Source organism: Phocoena sinus, chromosome 11 (assembly GCF_008692025.1).
Source record: "Phocoena sinus isolate mPhoSin1 chromosome 11, mPhoSin1.pri, whole genome shotgun sequence".
NCBI lineage: Eukaryota > Metazoa > Chordata > Mammalia > Artiodactyla > Phocoenidae > Phocoena > Phocoena sinus.
In genome coordinates this window covers 48,466,956-48,491,087 of record NC_045773.1, presented here as the reverse complement: position 1 = coordinate 48,491,087, position 24,132 = coordinate 48,466,956, and the positions used below count along the sequence as shown (strand labels likewise).

The following is a 24,132-nucleotide window of genomic DNA, read 5'->3' as shown; positions in this document are numbered from 1 at the left end:
GATTGCAGGCAGTTACAGATTTACAGTAGTTTCTGATCAGTGGTGTTTTAGGGGTGGAGGCTGGGTTAGAGTGCCTTGGGCAGATGTTGAAGGAGGCTATTTACAAGATATCCCTGCTTTGCTTATGTTGAGAGAAGGGGTTCGTTCTCTTTTAGTTGGTCTAAGTTTCATGACAAGTGGTATTTAAAGTTAGATTTTCGAGGTGTCTTGTGGTTTGTTGCTTTATTTTGTGCCTTGGGGCCTGTTTTTGTTTTTGAGAATGATGTTTCTTGGTTCTTAAGTCAGATAGCTGCTTGTGGCTGTTTTCCTGTTTAGTCTCTTACTCAGCAAGCACTTGTCCTGTCTTCATTACTCAAATCTGATCAATATTCCAATGTCAAATATTCTTTTAGCACAAAGGTTGTGCTAAAAGGTTATTGCAAGATTTATAAGAGCAAGGAGAGGTCTGGACTGCTTTGTACAACAAACGATGGCAATTATCAAGACAAATGAAAAAAATTTAAGGGTGGGCAACAGCCTTTTACCAGGGCAGTCAGAACAGAAGAGAGGAATGATTTGTATGCCAATTTTACAAAAAGGGTTTTTGAACCAGTAAATCATGTATTACTTTGCAGCCTTGTCTGTTTTTCTGACAACGTTCAGGGCAAATGGATACATTACGTTAGTTTACCAATACATTGGACAGTATTTTTTTTCAAAATAGATTTTAGTTGAACATTTTACTACAAAGAACTGCTGGTATGGTTTGCAGGCAGATGTGAAGGGAACGTACAGGTTTGCTAACTAGGGCAAAGAACCATCCTGATTTGTGCAGCCCTTCCCAAGGGGCTGAGAAAAAACCTCCACAACTTCTTGTGATCAGTAAGTTGCCAGCTGGTTGAGCAGTGCTGTGCATAAAACTAGTTTATATTGGATATTTTCTAGAAATCAAATCCTAGTGTAGAAAAGGCCAAAGTCTTAAAACAGAGATTCTGTTTTACAGTTCTGTCACAACGCTGTTACACACCTAAGTGTTGCTTGAACCTTGGAACCCTAGTTTAAGGGGAAAGAAACAGCTTGATGAGCTTTATGGGGTGGGGGCAGGAGGACTGAGGGTGGGAAAAGTCATCCTAGGAAGAGTGAGCAGCTTTTAAAAGGGCTTGGAGTTAAAAGTGGGGCGTGAAGGAAGGTGTTTAGAGCACAGTATTGAATTACAGTAAAAACAGTGGTTTGTGTTTCCAAAAATGTGTAGGTGTTGGTTTCTCCTACAAAGGTAGTTTTCTCTAGATCATGTTGCCTCTTTACTGCATTCTTTTTGATATGTTTGTTAATATTTTTTTTATTCTAAAGGCTCGTGAAGAAGAAATGACTGCAAAAGTAATAGATCTACAGACTCAACTTGAGGAGCTGCAGAAGAAATACCAGCAAAGGCTAGAGCAGGAGGAGAACCCTGGCAATGATAAAGTGAGGGGAACTGGACTTGGCTCCATACGTTCCTTGAAAACATTGTCGTTTTCACTGGCTCGCCTACTAACATACCTACCTACCTCATCTAATCCTAACAAAAGACTTTCAAGAGGGAGATGCCTGCCTCTCTTTTATAGACAGTGAAATTGAGGTTCAAAGAGGTTAAATAAAATGTTGAAGCTCACACAATAAATATTCTATTGGGAATATAAAGCCAATCTTCCAGACTTCAGAGCCTAGGGTGTTTCTGTGATACCTCTGCTTCTCAGTCTTTCCTGTGGAAAGAACAGCAGAGGAGAGTTAACCTCATAGCCCTGGGGCAGAGCCAAAAATGGTCTGTAGAAAGTATGATAATTTAGATTTTTATATTTTGTGCTAAGAATTCATATAAATTTTACATTCTCTATAACAGCAGTCCCCCAACCTTTTTGGCACCAGGGACTGGTTTTGTGGAAGACAATTTTTCCACGGACCAGGGGGTGGGGTGGGGGGAGGATGGTTCAGGCGGTAATGTAAGCAATGGGGGAGCGGCAGATGAAGCTTTGCTTGCTCACCTCCTGCTGTGAGGCCTGGTTCCTAAGAGGCTGTGGACCGGTCCACAGCCCGGGGGTTGGGGACCCCTGCTCTATAATATATCTTATTTGTAGTTACATAAAAATGTTTTAGTTGTATACCTTTGAGAAAAACAATGTCTCCTTTTCTCCTTTGTTAACAGACCAGTTGTAGATGCAATGGATTATTTTGGAAAATTGCACTGAATTCAAAGAGATCTGGCACTCCATATCCAGGCTTTTTTCTTTCTTTTCTTTCTTTTTTTAATAATCCCAATCTTTAAGTAAAACTGATGCTATGAAAGGCCATGTTTACCTTGTGGCTTCTTGTCCTGCTGGGCACCCCAACAAGTGCACACCCGCAGGGCTTGTGGGCCCCCATTCAAGAATCCGGGCAGTGTACCGTTGTACATCTAAAATGTTCTTGCTCATTCCAGTATGGTCTTCATAGCTCTGTCATAAGGGTCTTGGGAAAGGTGGACGCATTCATGGCTTCATCCTTTAGTTATAGAGGATTCATTACAGAAGTCAGTGACCAGAAAGCAATTTTATAGACAACCAATTACATGGATCACTTTTCCAAAATGGAGAGAAGAGGACTTTATAAAAGGCTTTGCTGTGCTGTGCTGCTTGGTACATATATCTTGATTATTAGCAACGAGCAAAGCTGAGTAGACTCTTTCTCTCTTTCTTTACTAGCTACTAAGTTAGTTCTATTATTTTAGGTGGGTTTTTTTGACATTTGGTCACAATATGAATATACTTGGTGCTATTAAATGTTGCCTCCTATGAGCCAAATAAGTATATTCTACTCTGTAACATGTTCTTTTCCTTAGTATCAAATTAAGTATTAATGTTGCGTAAAGTGGCACTGAGGCCTGTGTCAAGATGCCATAGAGTATTGAAACATTATGAAATTAATATTCAGGAGGTCTTTTGAATCCTTTACCTTGTAGCATAAGAAAGGAGAAACTATCCTTAACTTTTATTTCTACTCTAAAAAATATTTTTCTATTTTATTCTTTATGAATTTTTATTCTTTTCCTTTTTGAGCATCTTTTGGTGCATCTGGGATATCTTGAACTACGTCAGTGTTGAGTTCAATGAAAAATAATTTGTGATTATTGTGTAGAGTGGATTCCCAGAAATGGTCCTTTAGAATTTTCCTTAAAGGGCCCATATGCTATAAATAGATGTTAATATATTTAATTTTTTGAAATTGCACAGATAATAGATGAATACATGCTTGTTAAAAAGAAAAAGTCAGATAATACAGAAGTATATAGATAAACCCTTCCTGGTGGGTACCTCCTTTTCCCAAGTGGTAATCATTGTTAGGAGTTTGGTGGGTGACTTTCCAGTCATTTTTTTTGTGTGTTTACCTATCTTTATGTATATTTACATTTTAATAGTTTGTATAGCAACATAGACCAGGTTTAAAAGCAAATATTTAAAGTTGTCTCATCTCAAATCTAACCACTCTCTTAAGGCTGTAACACTAAATTTTTGTTTCCTTGTAATTTCATATTGCTCCATTTTATTATTTCTTGTAGATTTTATTATATGCACTAATATTTTTTTTTCTTTTCCATTTTTAGGTAACAATTATGGAGCTACAGGTAAGACTAGTTTTTCATTGAATTTGAGTGAAGGTAGTCCATTTTCAGGAGCATTCTGTACTTTAGGTTAAAACATAAAGAGCCTTGTTCTCAGGAGAAATTTACCAAGCAGTATAGAAATGTATCCAAGCAATGATGAAACCCATTTGCATCTCAGATCTGACTTCTTGTTCTTTCAGACACAACTAGCACAGAAGACTACTCTAATCAGTGATTCAAAGTTGAAAGAGCAAGAGTTCAGAGAACAGGTACAGGTCTAATTGGTGCCTTTTATTTTGAGATGACTTCCTTGATTTCTGTTAGTATGTTCTTGGAACTCATTTAGCTAGTTTTTAAAAAATAACGGATTTAATACTCATTTATTAATTGACTTTGCAATCTTGTCTTACACAGGAAATTTTATTCCCAAACCTAAAGGTGCTAGAGCATATCTTTATAAATTTGTGATCACGTATATTTAAACAAGAACATTTGCATTCATATTATCTAGTTCCAGAACATTCCATCACCCCCAAAAGGAAGCCCCATACCCATTAAGCTGTCACGCCCTATTACCTCCTCCCCCCAGCCTCTCACAACCACAAATCTGCTTTTTGTGTCTGTGGATTTACCTATTCTGAGTATTTTATATAACTAGAATCATATTAATACATGAGCTTTTTATTTTTTATTTATTCACTTATTTAATTTATTTATTTCTTTGCGGTACGTGGGCCTCTCACTGTTGTGGCCTCTCCTGTTGCGGAGCACAGGCTCCAGACGCACAGGCTCAGCGGCCATGGCTCACGGGCCTAGCCACTCTGCGGCATGTGGGATCTTCCCAGACCAGGGCACGAACCCGTGTCCCCTGCATCAGCAGGCAGACTCTCAACCACTGCGCCACCAGGGAAGCCCTAGCATGATGTTTCTAAGGTTCATCCATGTTGCAGCATATATCAGTACCTCACTCCTTTTTATGGCAGAGTAATATTTCATTGTATAGATATACCACATTTTGTTAACTCATTCATCAGCTGATGTATGTTTGAGTTGTTTCTACCTTCTGCTTATTGTGAATAGTTCTGCTAGGAACATCGTTTACAAGTTTTTGTTTGAATACCTGTTTACTTCTTTGGGTTATGTACTCAGGAGTGGGATTGCTAGATCATATGGTAATTATATGTTTAGCTCTTTGAAGAACCATCAAACAGTTTTGCATTGTGGACACCATTTTACATTCTGACCACAAAGTATAAGAATTTCAACTTCTCCACATCTTCCCCAGCAAGTGTTTTGATTATAACTATCCTAGTTGCTATGAAGTGATATCTCATTTTGGTTGTAATTTGTACTTCCCTAGTGACTAATGATGTTGAGCATCTTATTATTTGTATATCTTCTTTGGAGCAATATCCTTTGCTCATTTTTAAGTTGGGTCATTTGTTTTTTGTTGTTGTTGAATTGTAAATGTACTTTATATATTCTGGATATAAGTCCCTCATTAGATATATGATTTGCAAATATTTTCTCCCATTCTGTGGGTTGTCTTTTCACTTTCTTGATAATGTCCTTTGAGGCACAAACATTTTATATGTTTTTTTCCTTCGTTGTCTCTGCTTTTGGTGTCATATCTAAGAAACCATATGTATTAATTTTTTTTGGCCTATATCCTGTATTCAGCATTAAGAAAATCTAGTGGCTACAGCAGTTTTTTTTTACATATGATTTCCATATGAATCTTATGATATGACTGGAATATTTGTTATTTTTAGATTCACAATTTAGAAGATCGTTTGAAGGAATATGAAAAGAATGTATATGCAGCAACTGTGGGGACACCTTACAAAGGTAGGAATGATCTCTCATCATGTTATCTATGGTTATCTTGTATTGGTGGACTTCTGGATGATTTTCATTTTTGTCTTTGCTAATCTCATTCTTTACAAGGAATATATTTTACCTTTGTAATTCACCAGTAACAACTAGTTTTATGGAAAGAATGGTAGTAATCTAAAAATTAATGCATATTTGTTGTAAAAAAAATGCTGCCATTTTAAGTGAAACTGCAAGTTTCCACTTCATTCTCCACTCTCCAGCTGAACCTAGTTTACAATTTACATATATTTTTCCAGACTCTTCTGTGTGTATCCAGATATTTATGTAATCCACTATATATACCCATACAAACTCAGAGTTACATATTTTAGATGCTTCTGTTTTTTACTATTACAATAATGCTGTAATTGCTATTTTTAAACCAGGATTTAAGGAGAAAATAATTCATAAAAATATTTATTTCAAGGTGGGGGAGGATGATTTGGAAGTATTACTCTGTTGACTTAAGTTACGTGTGCCACTTACAAAGGATCCTAAAGATGAGCTTGAGTCTTTATATAGTTGTTCCCTTGAAATAGTCATGACTTCAAATAATCTCTGAATAATCTAACAATTTCCCATTCTCAGTTTCACTGCCTCACTGCATTAAGAATAGTTTTATTTTGCTAAATGTTTTGTAAACCTTTCTGCTTTTTCATGGAAGGCACTGGGGCATGAATCTAAACCATTTCACATTCTTTTGTGTTTTTGAAAGCTCTTACTGTTGTGAAATAACGTAAGACATTATACAGTTTTTAATTAAACAAGGACTTTCTTTAGATTCTTTCCAAAACACACTTCAAAAAGAAGAGAAAACCAACTTGGGAGTTTCCTATGGCTCATTGCAGAGAAAATTCCTGCTACAAAGACTGTTTGCCATAGCTAAGTCAACATATGTGATTCTTAGCACAGAACTGCTAAATCAGTGCCCAGCCGTGCATAGGGAATAGTATTGATTCTTTTTTTTTTAGTTTCAACTTAAGAATTTCATACTTAATTTTCCTTTTTTCTCAGTTTTAAATTGTAAAATGAACACATATGTACAGTTTTTAAAATAACTGACACATGTATAAGTATCAGACGCTGTTATAAAATACATTTTGTCTATCAACTCATCTAATCCTGTCAACAATCCAAGCAGTCTGTTTGAATTGGCACATTAATCTCTTTGCTATGCTTTTAGATGTTTCTTGGTGCAGAAGGCTTTTCAGATTACCTAGTGTGCCATACTTCTGGAAGTGGATGCAAGTATAGACTTCACATAATGCATAATTTTGAATTTATTCAAATTAAAGTTTGTTACAGTGTGACTTCATATACCTGAACTGTATTTATTCTTTAGTTTTAGATTGAAATGGAGCTTGATTAATAGATGTACTGTAAATTATATGACAGTCTTTTTAAGATGTTGAATCAAAGTATCTGAAAACCACTATATTGGCATTATTATTTCATGCATTTTCAAGTTATTTTATCTACCTTGTGTTTCAGAACTGTTTAGAAAACTTGATTTAAACTTCAGTGCTTTCAGGTTTGGAATACTAGAAAATCTAGAATACTATTCTGAGTGACTAAACTCTTAAAATAAAAATGATCATTTTAGTCATTGTAGGATATCTGAAGCCAACCACATAATATTTAGGAAAGAAATACCAGTTCTGAGGAATCTTTGTATTCCCTAGGTCTAGTTTTTTTTTTTTGGTGGCACGCGGGCCTCTCACGGTTGTGGCCTCTCCTGTTGAGGAGCGCAGGCTCAGCGGCCATGGCTCACGGGCCCAGCCGCTCTGCGGCATGTGGGATCTTCCTGGACCGGGGGACGAACCCGTGTTCCCTGCATCGGCAGGCGGACTCTCAACCACTGTGCCACCAGGGAAGCCCATAGGTCTAGTCTTTTTATTTATTTATTTTTTTTTTTAATGATTGTGTTTACAGCCTGATTTTATTTGGTTTTGTTTTATTTTTTTGCGGTACGCGGGCCTCTCACTGCTGTCGCCTCGCCCGTTGCGGAGCACAGGCTCCGGACGCGCAGGCTCAGCGGCCATGGCTCATGGGCCCAGCCGCTCCGCGGCATGTGGGATCCTCCCGGACCGGGGCACGAACCCGCGTCCCCTGCATCGGCAGGCGGACTCCCAACCGCTGCGCCACCGGGGAAACCCGGTCTAGTCTTTTTAAATTGCCATGCCAGAAAGATGAAGAAGTTTGAGGATGGGGGGAATGTGAGAAATAAAATTGCTATAATAATTCTTGTTTTCTCTTCCAAGGGAAAAATACCAACTGGAATGCTTAGTGTATATGTAATGTAATGCAGTACAATACTTACAATATAACACAATTAATACAAGAGTGATGCCTCTCTCTTTGTTCCTTTGATTGTCTTTTAGTTTGTCTTTTTCTAAGTAATAAGTAGCTTATCTGGGTTGTTTTTTTTTTTTGTTTTTTTTTTTTTTGCGGTACGCGGGCCTCTCACTGCTGCGACCTCTCCCGTTGCGGAGCACAGGCCCCGGACGTGCAGGCTCAGCGGCCATGGCTCACGGGCCCAGCCGCTCTGCCGCACGTGGGATCCTCCCGGACCGGGGCACAAACCCACGTCCCCTGCATTAGCAGGCGGACTCTCAACCACTGCACCACCAGGGAAGCCCGCTTATCTGGTTTTGTCTTTACAGTTTTTTTTTTTTTTTTATTTGACAGGTCGCAGTTTGTACCATACTGATGTCTCGCTCTTTGGAGAACCTACTGAGTTTGAGTATTTGCGAAAAGTGCTTTTTGAGTATATGATGGGTCGTGAGACTAAGGTATAAATCATGTCTGGTGATTTGGCATGTGGTTTAATTTAAAAGGAAATATGTCCCATTTTTAATACACATATTGATGTTGTATATTTACTATTAGCAGACCATACATGCTGATAGTAGGCAATAGGTAATTGTGTTATTGCTCTTTGTTTGCAAAAGTGAATTGTCAGATCTTGCTTATATTTGTTACATTTATAAAATATTAATTTAGAAAATACTGGTGGATGATGCTAAAAAATAAAAACAAAAATTTCGTTAACTTAATACTTTGTGAAGCATGTGACTGTTCTTTTGACTTCAAATCTTAAAGGTAGGAGAATAGATGGAGACTATTTCATGGAGACGTGAGGATAGCGTGGCTAGTATTGGAAATGGTCCTAATTAAGAATGACTATGTAGGGATATTTAGAAATATTTTACTTTAGTCACTGTAAGAAAGTTACTCTTGCACATATGGAATACTAACCGTTTAAAACTAACCACACTGTGTAAGTAATAATGCTTGGTTAATTTGTTTTCTAGAATGTTAAATTTATTATAAGGTCCTTGAGTATAGAGTCTTGTCTTACTGTTATTTGTATCCCCAGCAGTGTTTTTAAAAGAGCCTTATATCAGACATTTTGTAAATATATCTTTAATTGAATTGATTGCATTTAGGGAAATTCATGAGCCTTTTCTCAAAGTTTTTTTTTGAAGCAATTTCTGTTTCTGATATTGTTTCAACTTTTTACCTTCATGAACTTTTACATTGTCCTTATATGTTGGCTGAGAATGGGATAATGAGTTTTCTAAGAAATTATCAGTGTTTTAATTTATGGGTCTATGGGGGTTACTGAGTGCTAATAAACCAGTTCAGGAATTGATTTGGTAAATATATTTAAGACCTAAAAATTAGGACATAAACTCTCTTAAGAATGTTATGGGGACTTCCCTGGTGGCGCAGTGGTTACGAATCCACCTGCCAATGCAAGGGACATGGGTTCGAGCCCTGGTCCGGGAAGATCCCACATGCCGCGGAGCAACTAAGCCCGTGCGCTACAACTACTGAGCCTGTGCTCTAGAGCCCACGAGCCACAACTGCTGAGCCCATGTGCCCCAACTACCGAAGCCCATGCGCCTAGAGCCCATGCTCCGCAGCAAGAGAAGCCACCACAGTGAGAAGCCCGCGCACCACAACAAAGAGTAGCCCCCACTTGCCGCAACTAGAGAGAAGCCCGCACGCAGCAACGTAGACCCAACACAGCCAAATAAATAAATAAAATAAATTTATTTTTTTAAAAAAAAAAGAGGTTGTTATGAATCATAGATTCAGCTAAACACCAGGAGCTATAGGGCTAGAAGTCGTTTGAATCCTTGACACTATAGAAGTCTAATTTCACTGTATCAGATAGTTCAAATTAAAGTAATATCTAGTGTGATCCTGAACATGAATCATAGGCGGGATATATTAATTCACAGTAATTCAGTACCTTTTATTCTTAAGGACTTTTTTTTTTTTAATTCAGAGGCTAACTAAAACTCATTTTCTCCTTATCTTTAAAAAACAAAGCCAATGAAATGTAACTTTCTCTTACTATGCCCTGATTGGATAGCAGCCTGTATTTGAGGTGGGGTAGATAGTTTAAAGTTACCTTGTTATTGCAGGGAAGGGGAAAAAGCATTTCTTTATGAAAAATAGCCTTTCAGGAACTTCAGCTACTCTGGTTTATTCGTTGAGTCTAAAGCTATCATCCCAGAGTTGTTGCTAAATAAATTATTTAGTCTTTTCTCGATCTGCAAAATGAAGAGAGTGTGACTGCCTCAGCCTGTATCTTCTGGATGTTGTGAGCCTGTGTGGGGTGAGATCCCTACAGAGTTTGAGTCCTGCAGAAAGGCCCAGCCCAGCATGAGATACGTTCTGGGGTGGTACCAGTTCAGCCAGGTCTCAGGGCTCTGCATTTCCTCCTAGGCTGTGACTTGGGAGACAGCTAGAAGGGATGCTCTTGAGGCATGGGCAGCCCCAGCTAACACATGGCTGGGAATCTGTGTTGAGGCGGCTCTCTTTATCTTCAGCATTCAGTGTGCTTTTCTGGTTACCAAGACTGAGTAGTCTTTTATTCTGCCATCACATTTTATAAGTCAATATTGAAAATTGGCAGTAGATATTCAGTATAATATACTTCATATTTATTGAGCACTTACTGTGTGTGGTCCTTTGTTTATCACCATGATGGATAAGGAGATGAAAATTGACACCATCCCTAACTTTAAGGTGTTTACCACATAGTGAGAAAGTGGAGCTGTTTACTAAGCACAGTGTGATGCAGACCTCCTCATGTTTACTTGTGGGAAGGTCAAGGACATCATGGAGAAGGAGATGTATATACAGGCCTTTACAAGGGGGCAGAGATTTTGATAGATGAGCTCAGACAGGAGGAAAGCCCAGACAGAAAGTCCAAGACAGGAAATTGAGTGTGGGCTTTGGAATGACAAGTAGTCCGCTCCAACTAAAATACCAGCTCTAAGAGGTGGAAGTGACTCTGCTTAAGGCTGCAGGGTGTGGAGGGCCTGGAGTGTTCTCAGAGTTTTACCTGTAGGTTGTTGGGGGGCAGCCCTGAAGTTTTTTGTGCAGGGGTTGACAGAATCAGAGCTATTTTTAGACATTTGTTGATTTGCCTAATTTCCATACATTCACAAAGAATTTGAAATGGAGACCAGGTTATGGTTTTAGAACAAGCCAGAGTATATTGTGGCCTTTGTGATTTGATCACCATCTGCCATTGTTTCTTGTCCAGTAGGATCTGTATGTCATCCCACCTGTCTTTCTTCATCTGCTTTTGCACACAGTGTTCCCTATTTGATGAGGCAGATGATTTTAAGACCACATACGTGATACACATTCTTATAGTACGAAGTTAAGTAAACTCCCCTTCTTTCTTCTGTCCTTGCACTTTCTTTTTCTTGGGTTTTGAGCCTCCATGCTATTTTTGATGCTTAAATTCAGCCTGTTCTCCTTTTCAATAGAAAGTGTTTCTCATTCTACCCTTTACTGACTCTCCCTAAAGAAAACATGGCAGGAGAGGCCACTTCTAAACCAGGTGGCTCATTTGAACTTTTCCTTACTTCCCAGGACCTAAGGACATTGTATGTAGACAATGTAGAGTAGACAGTCTGATTTCTTTCCCAAGATTCAGCAGAGAGCCTGGGCTTTCCATTAAAGTGTTTTCTGACAAGTCAGGGAAGAACTTTTAAGTCTTTACTAGGTAATCAACTGCACATGCTGCATCAGGGATGAATTTAGAGGTGGGGTTCCCATTAAACATTGTCTAGAAGTGTGAAGAGGCAACTAGCCACATTGGGATTTATTTTTTGTTTTGTTTTGTTTTGTTTTTGTTTTGACAGACATGTTTGTGCCTTGATGTGCACTATGCAGTTTCATAGTGAATATAAATGGGATTTTGGGTTTCTGAACTTGTTAAGCTATTGAAATTAAAGAAATGTTCCCTATAATTGTGAATCCCTGAATTTTAGATTTTTGGTACTTCCTAAAAACAGTCTTCATAGATAGTATACCAGAAACCATTTAAAATTTCCAGAGTGCTAATAAAAAGAATATTGAAATAGTTGCTATTTCATATTTCTCTTCCCATTTCATGCCACATATACGCTTGGTTTCTAGACTTCAGTTTAGCACAGAAGATTCTGTTCTATCTAGGCAATACAATTTAAAGGATGAGGAAGGAAGGAGGGCTGAAACTAAAATCTTGCTCTTTGTGGGGTTTGTGGTTGAGGAATAGTATTAGTTGATCTGCTAGTTGAAATAAGTATTAGAAATATGTAAAGTGCCTTGCCTAGGCTTAGCACATAATAAGAATTTTTTTAAATGTTAGTTCTTTTCCTTCCTGGAAATAATTATACTTTTTTTCTAATGATGTGTGTTCCTAAAATTTTAGTTAACTCTATTATGTCATCTTTTGCTCAGTGACCTTCTGTAGTCACACATTCTTCCCCCCCTGCATAAACACACACAGTCTTGTAACTATGAGCAAAGAATGTTAGAGTCAGCTTTCTGGTGAGCCTTCCATCCTCTGTAGCACTACAGTAAGTAGTACTACTACTAATCCTCAGGAGAGCACTAGTACCTGAATTTGTATGTAAGCACTGAACTTGTTATCCTACTTATTTCATAAGTGGTATCTTCTTTCCTCTCTGTCTCCCTCAAACCATCTCATCTTGATACAAAATAGGGAATTTCAACCTTTGAGGAGAATTTTCCACGAGCTTATGGGTGACAGTCTGACTTACGGTATATTTATTGAGATCGCACAGTTTATGATCTTGTTTGCAAGCCACCATGTGTAATGTTTTGATTCATCCTGTTTTCTACCAAACAAAACATCTTGTGTTTATTTAAAATGTAATTTGTATTTCTATTAGGCTGATGTGCTGCATGTATTAAAAAAATACCTATAAGCATGTTCATGTTCATGCAGTAGCCCGTGTTTATGAGATATATGATGTGATTTAGTTCAAGCTGAACTTGGGAGTGTCTAAATCTGATTGTTTAGAGCATATGTTTTGGCAATACATCACTTACTAGGTAGATTTCTACAAATAAAAAGCCTTATAAAATGAATGAGTAATAAAGTTTCATTTTAATAAGACAGAGGGCCAAGAGCATTAGAACTGTATATAGCTTCATGCTATTGTCAATACATCTTCTTAAAATAATATCAACCCAGACCTTGTGAGGGATCCTTTCAAATTGAAATTCTAGCATTGGCTGTTATTTCCTTGACCAGTACCTTCACATCATACTTCTTTGGTCGTGGCTTCCATTGAGAGCACTAAAGAATTCCACCAGCAGAACATGTCAGAATGGGGTGAGACCCATCTGCTCCACTGTCTAGTGATCGTCTCTTGTCTTTTTTGTAGACCATGGCAAAGGTTATAACCACTGTACTGAAGTTCCCTGATGATCAGACTCAGAAAATTTTGGAAAGAGAAGATGCTCGGCTCATGGTAAGCTTAAAGAATAGGCTACAGATAGAAGACAACTTTATCTCATCCGTTTACATTCTGTCTCATTTACAGAGACTTTGAGTTGGTAAGAGAAATTTAAAAGTTTTCATCTTTATTGTACTATAGCCTGAAAAATGAGAGTGAAACTACATTAAGAAAATTAAACTGAGGGCAGATCTGAATGGATGCTCTCAAGGAGAGAACAGTCTTATTTAATAGTATATATGAGGTTGACACCAGTATGTGCTATATGAGATTTCTGGAACTTGGGCTCTTTATGGGAAGGATGGAAAAGGCATTTGTTCTGGTATATCCAGTAATAATTTTTTAAACCGAATGATATCATGATGTTAGGTGTTTTGTAGATTACAATTCCTTATTCTACTTCACTTGATTTCTAAGTACAATAATTCTGATATAAGAGTTTAAGCATTTTTTGAGCTTTTGACATATACCCTGCAAGGGAAATGTAGATAACTGAATTCTTAGAAACCTTTGTGTCAAGTCAGCTGTGACTGAAATGAAACAAACACACACTTCATAAATTATGCAAAATTCCCTTTGCCTAACTTCTTTTTGTGCTGAACCAATAATACAGTAAGAAGATCCATTCTAAGCATAGTATGAAATTTGTGCTGTTTTCCTGTCTGGCCCTTAGCTGTCTCTTTCTGCTTCCTTTTCTTGTCTTGCTAATAGCCTGTAGCTCTTCCACATCTTTCCCCCAATTTCTTTACCTATTTCATGATCCCAGTACTGCTGTTTTTTTCACTCTCCTATTTAAATCAAACAAAGATCTACTCTTCAGTGATGGGTTAGCCCATGTCTGAATATCTCCAGTAAGAAGGACTAAGTCAATAAGTAATTACCCTTAAGAATTCTATCTTGGGCTTCCCTGGTGGCACAGTGGTTGAGAGTCCGCCTGCCGATGCAGGGGGCACGGGTTCGTGCCCCGGTCCAGGAGGATCCCACATGCCGCGGAGCGGCTGGGCCTGTGAGCCGTGGCCGCTGAGCCTGCGCGTCCGGAGCCACAGCGGTGAGAGGCCCGCATACCGCAAAAAAAAAAAAAAAAAATCCTATCTTATCTCTACAGACTGTGTGTTTCTTACAAAAATTCTGGCTTATCTTGATCCCAAGTCTCCCTTTCTATTGTGGTCACCAATCTGTTCTGGTTCTAACCCATGGAACTCAACCAAGAACCCACAGATGGCCTGGATGGAGGGCTTTTACCTTCCAGGCTAAATAACCCCAGCACTTATCAGCCATCTATGAAGTTCCTCTCCTTTGACCCATTGCATGTTCTGACCTCTTTCTGGCTTCCTCTAAAGTCATCCCAGCATCCCTGACTTTTGTCCCAATACTCCATTGTATACTATATTATTTACCTATTGTATATTTTCTGGGACAGTTGCAGTTATTTTGGTTAGCCTTTGTTTTTTTTGGTGAAGCATTTCTCCATGCTATCTAGTGGTCTGAAAAATATTGTCATACCTCTGTAGTTATTTCTGGTTATAGATATTTTTGATAAAGAAGTATGTAACTATAATGTATGCCCTTCATCAGTAGAGAGAATGTTGTTTTAAATTATAGCAAAACATCCAATTCTATAATCTATAGTCCACTCAGAGTGGTTTTCCTCTTCATTGAGTAAACAACTGTGTCTTTATGAAAATAAAAATCTCCAATGCAGTTTGAGCCCGTTGACACAATTCTGTCATTATAGTCCAGTTTAAGAAAATATTTTAAAATGATGGATGTAAATAGAAAGCTTTTATTATCTTTATTCATTCTCCTGTAGCCTCTTTTTTATCTTGATGTTGGGATATAGCCAACCTCTCATCTTACTGTTGGGCTACATTTTTTCAGGATTTAGAATATAGTATAGACTCATCCTAAGTCACTGCTTTGGCAAATGTGGTAGGAAACATTCCCCCTCACCCCCCACACACACACAGCCTTAGATTGGTTTGTCTTGAAGGAAACTAATCGAATTGATTACATGTAAATAGTGAACCATCTAAAAACCTTTTAAGGTGGATGGAAAAGTTTCTTTCTTAAGGTTTTTTTTTTTTTTTTTTTGTGCGGTACGCGGGCCTCTCACTGTTGCGGCCTCTCCCGTTGCGGAGCACAGGCTCCAGACACGCAGGCTCAGCGGCCATGGCTCACGGGCCCAGCCGCTCCGCGGCGTGCGGGATCTTCCCGGACCGGGGTACAAACCCGTGTCCCCTGCATCGGCAGGCGGACTTTCAACCACTGCGCCACCAGGGAAGCCCTCTTAAGTTTAATTAAAAAGAAATCTTTGAAAAGCTTTACACTCTTCTTTTGTGAATAAAATGGTATTCGTTCTAGATAAGGATGAAGTGGTGACTGACTTCCTGAAATAATCCTTCCTTATCCCAGAGGCTGACCTGCCCAGAAAGAAAGTCCCACTCCACTACTTTTTTTTTTTCTTCTACTACTATTTTAAGCAGAGTCTCATCCATCATTATCTTTTGCTTAATGAATGAGTTCAGTTGACAGTCACCTACTTCTCTTCTGTTGGGTTGGCCAAAAAGTTTGTTTGTTTTTTTTCTGTAACATCTTACTTGTTATGGCAAATGTAGGAAAATTGAAGACATGGACGATATGATTGTTGCCCTTGTGGAACCTTTAATTTTAGGGGGAAGGGGTAGCATCTTCATTCATACATGAATAAAAGATATGCTTAAGTAATGTAATTCAAATAATAAAAATAGATGCTTAGGAAAGATGAACTAAGTTATAGTGAGCATGAAGTGAGGGAGATCCCAAAGATGACTTATCAATTTGAGTCACCTTTTGTCAGCATAAAGAGATTTTTGGTACAAGATAGAGTGACTCATGATTGTTTCCTTATTTGATGGAAAATTAAGATTACTGTTGATTGAGAAAGTTGAAACATAGTCACATTTGCCTCAAGATTGCTGTCATTCATAAAATAAGTGGTAAGAATCATTGTCTTTGAACAAGCCTCCTAAAGAAATTATAACTTGTTTCATACCCCAATGAACTGTAGCTGATTAGAGCAAAACACTGCTAAGAATAGTGACTTCTCTTTTTCTATGGAAGTATCCAATAGAAAGATACCTATATGTGTAGAAAGCAGAGCTTTTTAGGGTTTTATTAAATAATTGTTTAAAAGCTATTTAGTCACATTAGTTTTAAATATATGTTCCAGATCGACCATTTCTGTAATTTGTTGTAACCGCAGCTACAGTTTCCCCTCTATTAAAAATCAACAGTACTGACTATTTTGTTATTGTAGGTTTGGGGGCTACAAAGCTGGTATAAGTAAACCAAACAAACCCCGTCATATTGCAGAGCTCCCTCCCCTGTCCGTTAGTATTTGGGATGCTTGAGAGAGTGTGGATTGCACGTTTTGCTGAGAGTGTGCAGCCACGTCAGCATTTACATTATTTAACAGGTATGAGAGGAGGAATACTTTCTAAAAACTTTGCTTTATGACCCTGATGATTATATGTTTGCTTTGTGGCATTGATCGAAAACTGTCCATGACTGCTGGTAAGGTATTTTTCAGTATGTCCCCTCTTTACCGTATCTCCCCTCTCCTTAGTGACTTTTATACTGTTTATTTGAAAAACCCCACTACAGAATACAACAGTTATTATTTAACAAGTGGTTTCAGAGTTTAACCTAATTTGAAGAATGTATTTCATAGATGAGAAACCATTATCTGTCAAGTAAGAGTAAATTATAGAGCATAAGTAAAGTCTGGTTTATTTGAGGGTCACAATGTATAGAGAAGGAATACTAGTCCTTCATTTGACAAGTCTCAGAGCCTCTGTTTCTTCACAAAAGTATGTTGGATTATTCTATCTCTAAGGTTCCTTTTCCTCTAAAGTATTAAATTAGTTATAAATTTTAAAGTTTTAGATTTCTTGCAAGTGGGAAAAAATTATCTTCTATGCAGCAGGTAGAAGTTAAAGAAAGTGCACACACAAGTCTCAGAGCCTCTGTTTCTTCACAAAGCTAACGTTATCTTGTTAGGATTGTTGGAGAACCAAAGTACGTATAGTGCCCGCGCTGGGGTTTTGTGATCACGGTGGGACTGGTGGTGGTGGTTCCTGAGCCACATGTAGTGATGAGTAGAACAAGTCTTTCCTAGAAGGTGAGACTTGGAAAGGTTAACCAATAATGTGTGTAAGATAAACCATGAAAGACCTCACTACAACAGTCAGGTCACTTTATAGGAATGAAACAAGCTCAAAACATGTCCCATCTCCAGTTTCAGAACCTCTGAGTGCCACCACATGCAGCTTTGCTTGGTGAGAGCTAGCCCTCAACAGCTCAGCCCCTGTGTAACTTTGAGCAAACCTTTTGCCTATTTCTGGCCCTTATTGCTAAAACAAGTATGTTGGATTAGTCTATCTCTAAGGTTTCTTTTCCTCTAAAGTATTAAGTTAGTTGTAAATTTTAAAGTTTTAGATTTCATTCAAGTGGGAAAAAATTGTCTTACATGCAGCAGGCAGAAGTTACAGAAAGTGCACATACCAAATGCACATATCTTTGTGTTCCCTAGAGCAGCCTCTTCCCGCCTCTCAGTTTTTAGCTTATTGTTCCTGATTTGTGATGGTTTAGGTAGTGTAAATGGCAAGAGTAGACTGGATGTTTGAGTTTCAGGGTGGGAGCAAGAGTGAATATGAAAGTCTTTTTTTTTTTTTAATTAATTTTATTTTTTTGGCTATGTGGGGTCTTTGTTGCTGCACGCGGGCTTTCTCTGGTTTTGGCGAGCGGGGAGGGGGCTACTCTTTGTTGCGGTGCATGGGCTTCTCATTGCAGTGGCTTCTTTTGTTGTGGAGCACGAGCTCTAGGCACACAGGCTTCAGTAGTTGCAGCATGTGGGCTCAGCAGTTGTGGCACTCGGGCTCTAGAACGCAGGCTCAGTAGTCGTGGCGCACGAGCTTAGTTGCTCCGGGGCATGTGGGATCTTCCTGGAACAGGGCTCGAACCCGTGTTCCCTGCATTGGCAGGCAGATTCTTAACCACCGCGCCACCAGGGAAGTCCCAATACGGGAGTCTTTAGCTTGTCTAATTGAATAAGACTGCCCTGGAAGTACACCATCAGACTTTTTTTTTTTTTTTTTAAAGAGAGTGTTATTTATTTAGGATAATTACAGTAAGAAAGTTTATTTTAATCAGGTGCTAAATCATCTCTTGGAATTGAGAGGTTCTTTTGTTATATAGAAATCTCTTTTAAAATGTGTTTCTAGGAATATACTTTTCTCTTTAGAATGTTAGCAAACTTAATGACACGTTTAAACTGGATGGCTATTTTCTTGATGACTCCATTAAAAGAAAATTGTTCTATTCTGATGAGAAAGATTAGGCATGTTTTCATTTCTCATCCACTCTAGTCATTTTTAAAGATTGATCTTCTGTTGACTTTGTTATTGCTTTGCTTTCATGCTGATCCTTTGTGTTGTGTCAAGTTCTTGACCAGTCTTTACTCTAGACCAGTCTTGTACTTAAGTTAATGTTTCTGACTTCTCTCCTTTTGGCTGAAATTTTAAAAATCTCTTCCAGATTAATAAAATCGTCAGAACTTTTCAGCACTGTTAGGTATAAAAGTTCTCCATTCTAGTTGAGGTTTACCTTTCCGTTTGCGTGGTCTCAGTAGATGCATGCAAGGTGGATTCAAGAAACAAACGCACATAAAAATGATGCATAGTGAAAAACACTGCACGTGTAAAACATATATTTGTTATCTTAAAAGTGGTTTCACCTCTTGATATTGTTAGAATTACATGATATGTGATCATTGCGAAAAAACATTGCAAACAGTTCAGAAACATTACATAGAAGGGGAGATCTTCATGATTTTCAGCCTCCCAGCTGTCTCCACCTTGCCAAGGTCATGTTTGCTAATGGTGTGGTGAACACCCCCCAGCTTTATAATTATGTATTTATAATTATTCCTTTATCATTTAAGTATTTTATTTTATAAAAATGAGAGTATGCAATGGCTTGCTTTTTTCACTTATTTTTATATAATTCCACCTCATTACAAACTGATTTACCTTATTCTTTGATTGGTTGATTATATGGATGTCCTACAGCTGAGTTCATCAATTTCCTATCCATGGACACTTAGATTATTTCAGTTTTTCAGTACTTAACAAGCATAGACACAGGGAGCATACATATATTTCACATGCTTTTGCCAGTTTTCCAATAGGATGTTAGCCTTATTGTGTTGTGTGTTGCAGATATTTTCTACTTTGTCTTTTGATCTTGCTGTTCCTTACTAACTGTACATTAAATATAAAAGATAAATAAAATGATGCTTCTGAGGTTGGTTACACTAAGAATAGACTCAGATTTTATAAACAACTGTTTTTGCTGATGCTGTTTTAAAGCAAATCAGGAAGCTAATTAATAATCTTGGTTTATGACCATGTTAAATAGGACATAGAATTTATTTAAGGAGGTTGCTATAGTAAAAGTGTGTTTGCAGATATTGGGTCCCCTTGAATAGAAACTGTGGTTTGGGTTATCATTCCTGAAACCATTCCTGATATACTGTTGATATGCAAGAGTTATTCATTGATAAAATTGACATATTTTAGGAATGATGATTCAACATATAGACACACTATATTCACATTCATCAACATTTCCCCCCAGATTTTTGGTGGTAAATTGAAACTATGTAAATCAAATTGTAATGTGTGCTTTAATGGAATTATGAAAGAAATCCTTTTATAAATTAAATAATCATGACTTAATTATGTCTAGCATATAAATATGTACGTAAGGTGTAAAGTACATCTTTAATTGTGTTGTTTAAACTTTTAAATTAAAGTTCCAAGTAAAATCTCCACTACATAGTGTTATATTTACTTAGGATGGAAGGGAGCTATTACAGATTCCTAAGCCTATCCTCCCTTGATTTGGGGAGATGTGAGAAAAATTTAAGTACATTCTGTCTAATCCTTTGAAGTTCATATACACATATAATCTCTGTGTTATGTTGTCTTAAAACTAATCCAATAAGCTTTTTTTCTTCCTGGCTTTGTAGTATACTTCACCTCGCAGTGGTATCTTCTGAGTAAACCGTCAGTCTGTGCTTAGTTAGCATGTGGTGAGTGAAGAATAATATGTCTTTTGTCTTTTCTGCAAAAATTAAATGTATTGCATGATACTAACCATTATGCTGGAGTTCTTTTGCTCTTTTGTTTAATGAAAATATGATTATGCTATGGGTTAATATAGGGATTTTCTGTTAATTTTGCTTTATAGATTAATAATATATAGATTAATAATCACCACCAGTAAATGTTACATAATTCTAGGAAATTTTAGTTCTTTCAACAGTAGTTGAAAGTTTCAGAATTGGTCTTTGAAATTTTGCTAAAGAATCCAAAAAAATCTTTATGTATTTTACATTCCTTTTTGTTTTTTATTTCTCAAGAATGGTCTTTGAAGTTAATAAAGATTATGAGAGAAAAATGAAAAATCGTTTTCTAGATAAAAGTGATGTATTTCACGAATCCAGGATGTAAAATATTGTAAAACCTTCTTAGAGTCAAGGCTAATCTGAAATAATGAGCACTAGTAAAATTGGTTTTAAAATAAATGGCAGTTTTGTTATTTCCTGGGATCATGCAGTATGACGAAGTAGCACATTTGTCCTGAGGAGGAGACCCTTAGGCAGCCTGCTCTAATTGAATGTGGCTGTTTTTAATTAACATATTATTACAATGAGGGGGAGGCATCTAAAAAGTTTGGACACAGTTGGCTGTCCTCACATTTAAACACCCCTCCCATCACCTCCACATATTATCCATGCTGTTAGTGTGATTTAGCACCCCTAAAAATTTAGGGTACGTCTTTACCTCAAACTTTGCAAGAATTTTCACAAGTGACAAATAAGCTGGATCACAATCTGTAGAACTTAATTATAATTAAATTAAAGGTTCTCTGATTATTAAGCTAGTGTTCAACTAACAGTATCAAGTTTTAAAATGTTAATATATACCATTTTTTAACGTTTTTGCTTTAAATATCCTTTCTGCCTACATTTGAATCTCATTTTATTTTTAATGTCAGTTGCCTTAGTGATTATCTAAAACTGTCATTAGTCTTGTAAATCCCAAATCTAATTCAATAAGTCGTAACATTTACCTTTGTTTATAATATTACAAATACTGTATCATGCTTGTTATTGCATTTAAATAGTATCATTTATCACTTGAAAGGTATACTCTGTAGCATTTCCGTTGATTGTCTCCTCAGCTTTTAGTTTGAAAAATTTCAAACAAGATTTGTAAAAATAGTGCAATGAACATCCATATACCCTCCACCTACATTTACCAGTTATCAACATTTTGCCAAATTTTCTCACTTGCTCTCACTCTTGCTTTCTCTCCATATATATTTCTCCCTCTGTGACGTTTGACAGTTGCTTGCAAAAATGGTGCTTGCAAGCATTTGACAGTTACTTGCAAACATAAACTAAATACTTTACCAAGTATCTTTAAGAACAAGGGCCTTTTCCTACATACAATACAGTTACGACTCTCAGGAAATCTAATATTAACACAATGCTCTTATCTAATATATAGTAAATATCCACATTTTCCCATTTTTCCAAATAATGTCTCATAATTTTTAAAATTCCAGGATACATTGAAAGATTGCACATCGCATTTTGTCGTCATGTTCTTCAGGTTTCTTTTGAACTAGAAAAGTTCTCCCAGCCTTTTTTGGGTCTCTCATGACATTGACATTGTGCAGCATTATTGAATCATGCGTGAACTCCTTTTCCTGCAACAGTGCAAGCTAACGTTTGAAAGTAATAACTGACAAAGGGTTTTAAATGTCATAGGAGATCTTTTTCTTATCTTCTCTACGTATCTAGGACTAACATGAGTGTTGAACAAGTTTTATAAATAGTAAACTCTTGGAGATAGATCACGAGTGGTGGATTATATTGTTCATTTACAAGTTGAGAAGACCTTGATACTCTCTGTAGAACTAAAATATATTTGAAAAGTTTGTCTCTATTACCTAATCTTTTTTGGTGTTTTATTTTTATGCATTTTTAACCTCATACTTGATTTGACCACTGGCTTTTAGCATCTTAATTAGAGAAACCTTTTTAGGAAGTTTTAGCATCATGTTTCATAGCAGCTTATGGTTTTAAAATTAAGTTTGTTAATTTCATGAGGCATACATAGCTTTTTCACACCAAAATGCTGTTATCCTCTGCCACCATGCCTGGCATCCTGGCAGAACTGCAATATGTAGAAAAATCATTACATTAGGGAAAAAGGAAGAAACTTTTGTCCTCTTAAATCCAGTCTGCGTTCTTGTGAGATTCTGCCATGTCAGCACGTTTACTCCTGGCTTTCTCCAGTCATGACCTGGTAGCCTTCAATATGTGCTGAAAGGTTGCAGTTCCAGATTTCACTTAAAAACACTGCTTTCCAGGACTGCTGACTAAAAGGTCATTCCAAGAACAGTAATTTTTAGAAGATTCCTTTAGGATTTAATACTTAGAATATTTCTGCTTCAGTCCTCAGACCATAGAATATAATCTTGATATAATTTTACTTTAACTTGAAAAAATAACTCTCACGAAAGTTAGCTTTAAAAGGTTTTTCTTTCTCCCTCCCTCCCTCCCTCCCTCCCTCCTTCCTTCCTTCCTTTCTTTTTAAATTTTTATTGGAGTATAGTTGCTTTACAATGTTGTGTTAGTTTCAGGTATACAGCAAAGTGAATCAGTTACACAGATACATATATCCCCTCTTTTTCAGATTTCCTTCCCATTTAGGTCACTACAGAGCATTGAGTAGAGCTCCCTGTGGTATACAGTACGTTCTTGTTAGGTATCTATTTTATACATAGTAGTATACATATGTCATTTTCTTTCTTTCTTTATCCTAACCCTTTTTCTTTTCCAGTCATGGCTCCGGCCTTCATCTTGAAGAAGTGGGGAGAGTGATGCTGGGCAGGCCTGAAAAACTGTGCACGTTTGCTGTTCTTAGAGAACGAAGCTGTTATTCAGGGCCCCTCATGTAGCCAGAAGACCAAGAAAAATCTGACATTGGCCACAGAAAGATTGCAGACTGCCTTTAAAATAGATTATATCAGTGGAGAAACGGTGATAGTTTTTTGGGGGGGGATTCTTCAGTTTTTCTGTTGGGAAGAGTTTTGTGTTGTTTAAAAGATACTTTGAATAACTTAACCTGATTTATGGGCTCATTTAATGTTCCTTTCTTCCATTCTTTTTGTCCCTCTTTTTAAAGAACTGCTTGCCTTTCCTATTTATTTTTAGGGTGATTTTTTTAAAAGACTTGTGCAATACATTTTGAGGTGGAACTTAGTGGACTTTTTCCTGATATATTAGAGCATTTAATTGACTATTTTATCCAGATTGATTTGTTGAATATTTGCTAAAGACTAGTTCTTTAAGCTATGACATATGATAAATCCAAATGGCAGTACCTCATTGTTTACTTAGCTTTTGTACTTATATTTTTCAGAGGAAAAAATACTACTGTAAATTGTAAATAGTCAATACATAACTGTATCGTATGCAAATCTGTGACTGTTGGCAATGTCATCTCAGAAGAACAGATAAATAAAGTTTATTTACTATATAAAATGTGCTTATTGTGTTTTTTCCTAAATTGAAATCTATTTCAAAATAGTTAAGAATTTATGTTGTATCTGGGTGAATATAATGAGGAACTATTTGTCAAGAGAGCTGAATGGCTAAGCATTTGGAATTTTTTTTTTTTTTTTTTTTTTTTTTTGCGGTATGTGGGCCTCTCACTGTTGTGGCCTCTCCCGTTGCAGAGCACAGGCTCCGGACGCGCAGGCTCAGCG

At 37.1% G+C, this 24,132-nt stretch overlaps 1 protein-coding gene across 5 annotated transcripts in view; it reads left to right on the top strand.

Moving 5' to 3' along the window:
• Positions 1–23,908, top strand: part of GOLGA4 (golgin A4) — a 106,121-nt gene extending 82,213 nt beyond the window's left edge. For all 5 annotated transcript variants that reach the window (XM_032647634.1, XM_032647636.1, XM_032647637.1 and 2 more), the window contains 8 exons: positions 1,330–1,443; positions 3,596–3,616; positions 3,796–3,864; positions 5,368–5,443; positions 8,159–8,262; positions 13,177–13,263; positions 20,318–20,380; positions 23,205–23,908. In XM_032647634.1, the coding sequence (XP_032503525.1) occupies positions 1,330–1,443; positions 3,596–3,616; positions 3,796–3,864; positions 5,368–5,443; positions 8,159–8,262; positions 13,177–13,263; positions 20,318–20,347 (501 nt within the window). In that variant the 3' untranslated portion in view covers positions 20,348–20,380; positions 23,205–23,908. The remainder of the gene's footprint in view (positions 1–1,329; positions 1,444–3,595; positions 3,617–3,795; positions 3,865–5,367; positions 5,444–8,158; positions 8,263–13,176; positions 13,264–20,317; positions 20,381–23,204) is intronic.
• The last annotated feature ends 224 nt before the right edge of the window (positions 23,909–24,132 follow it).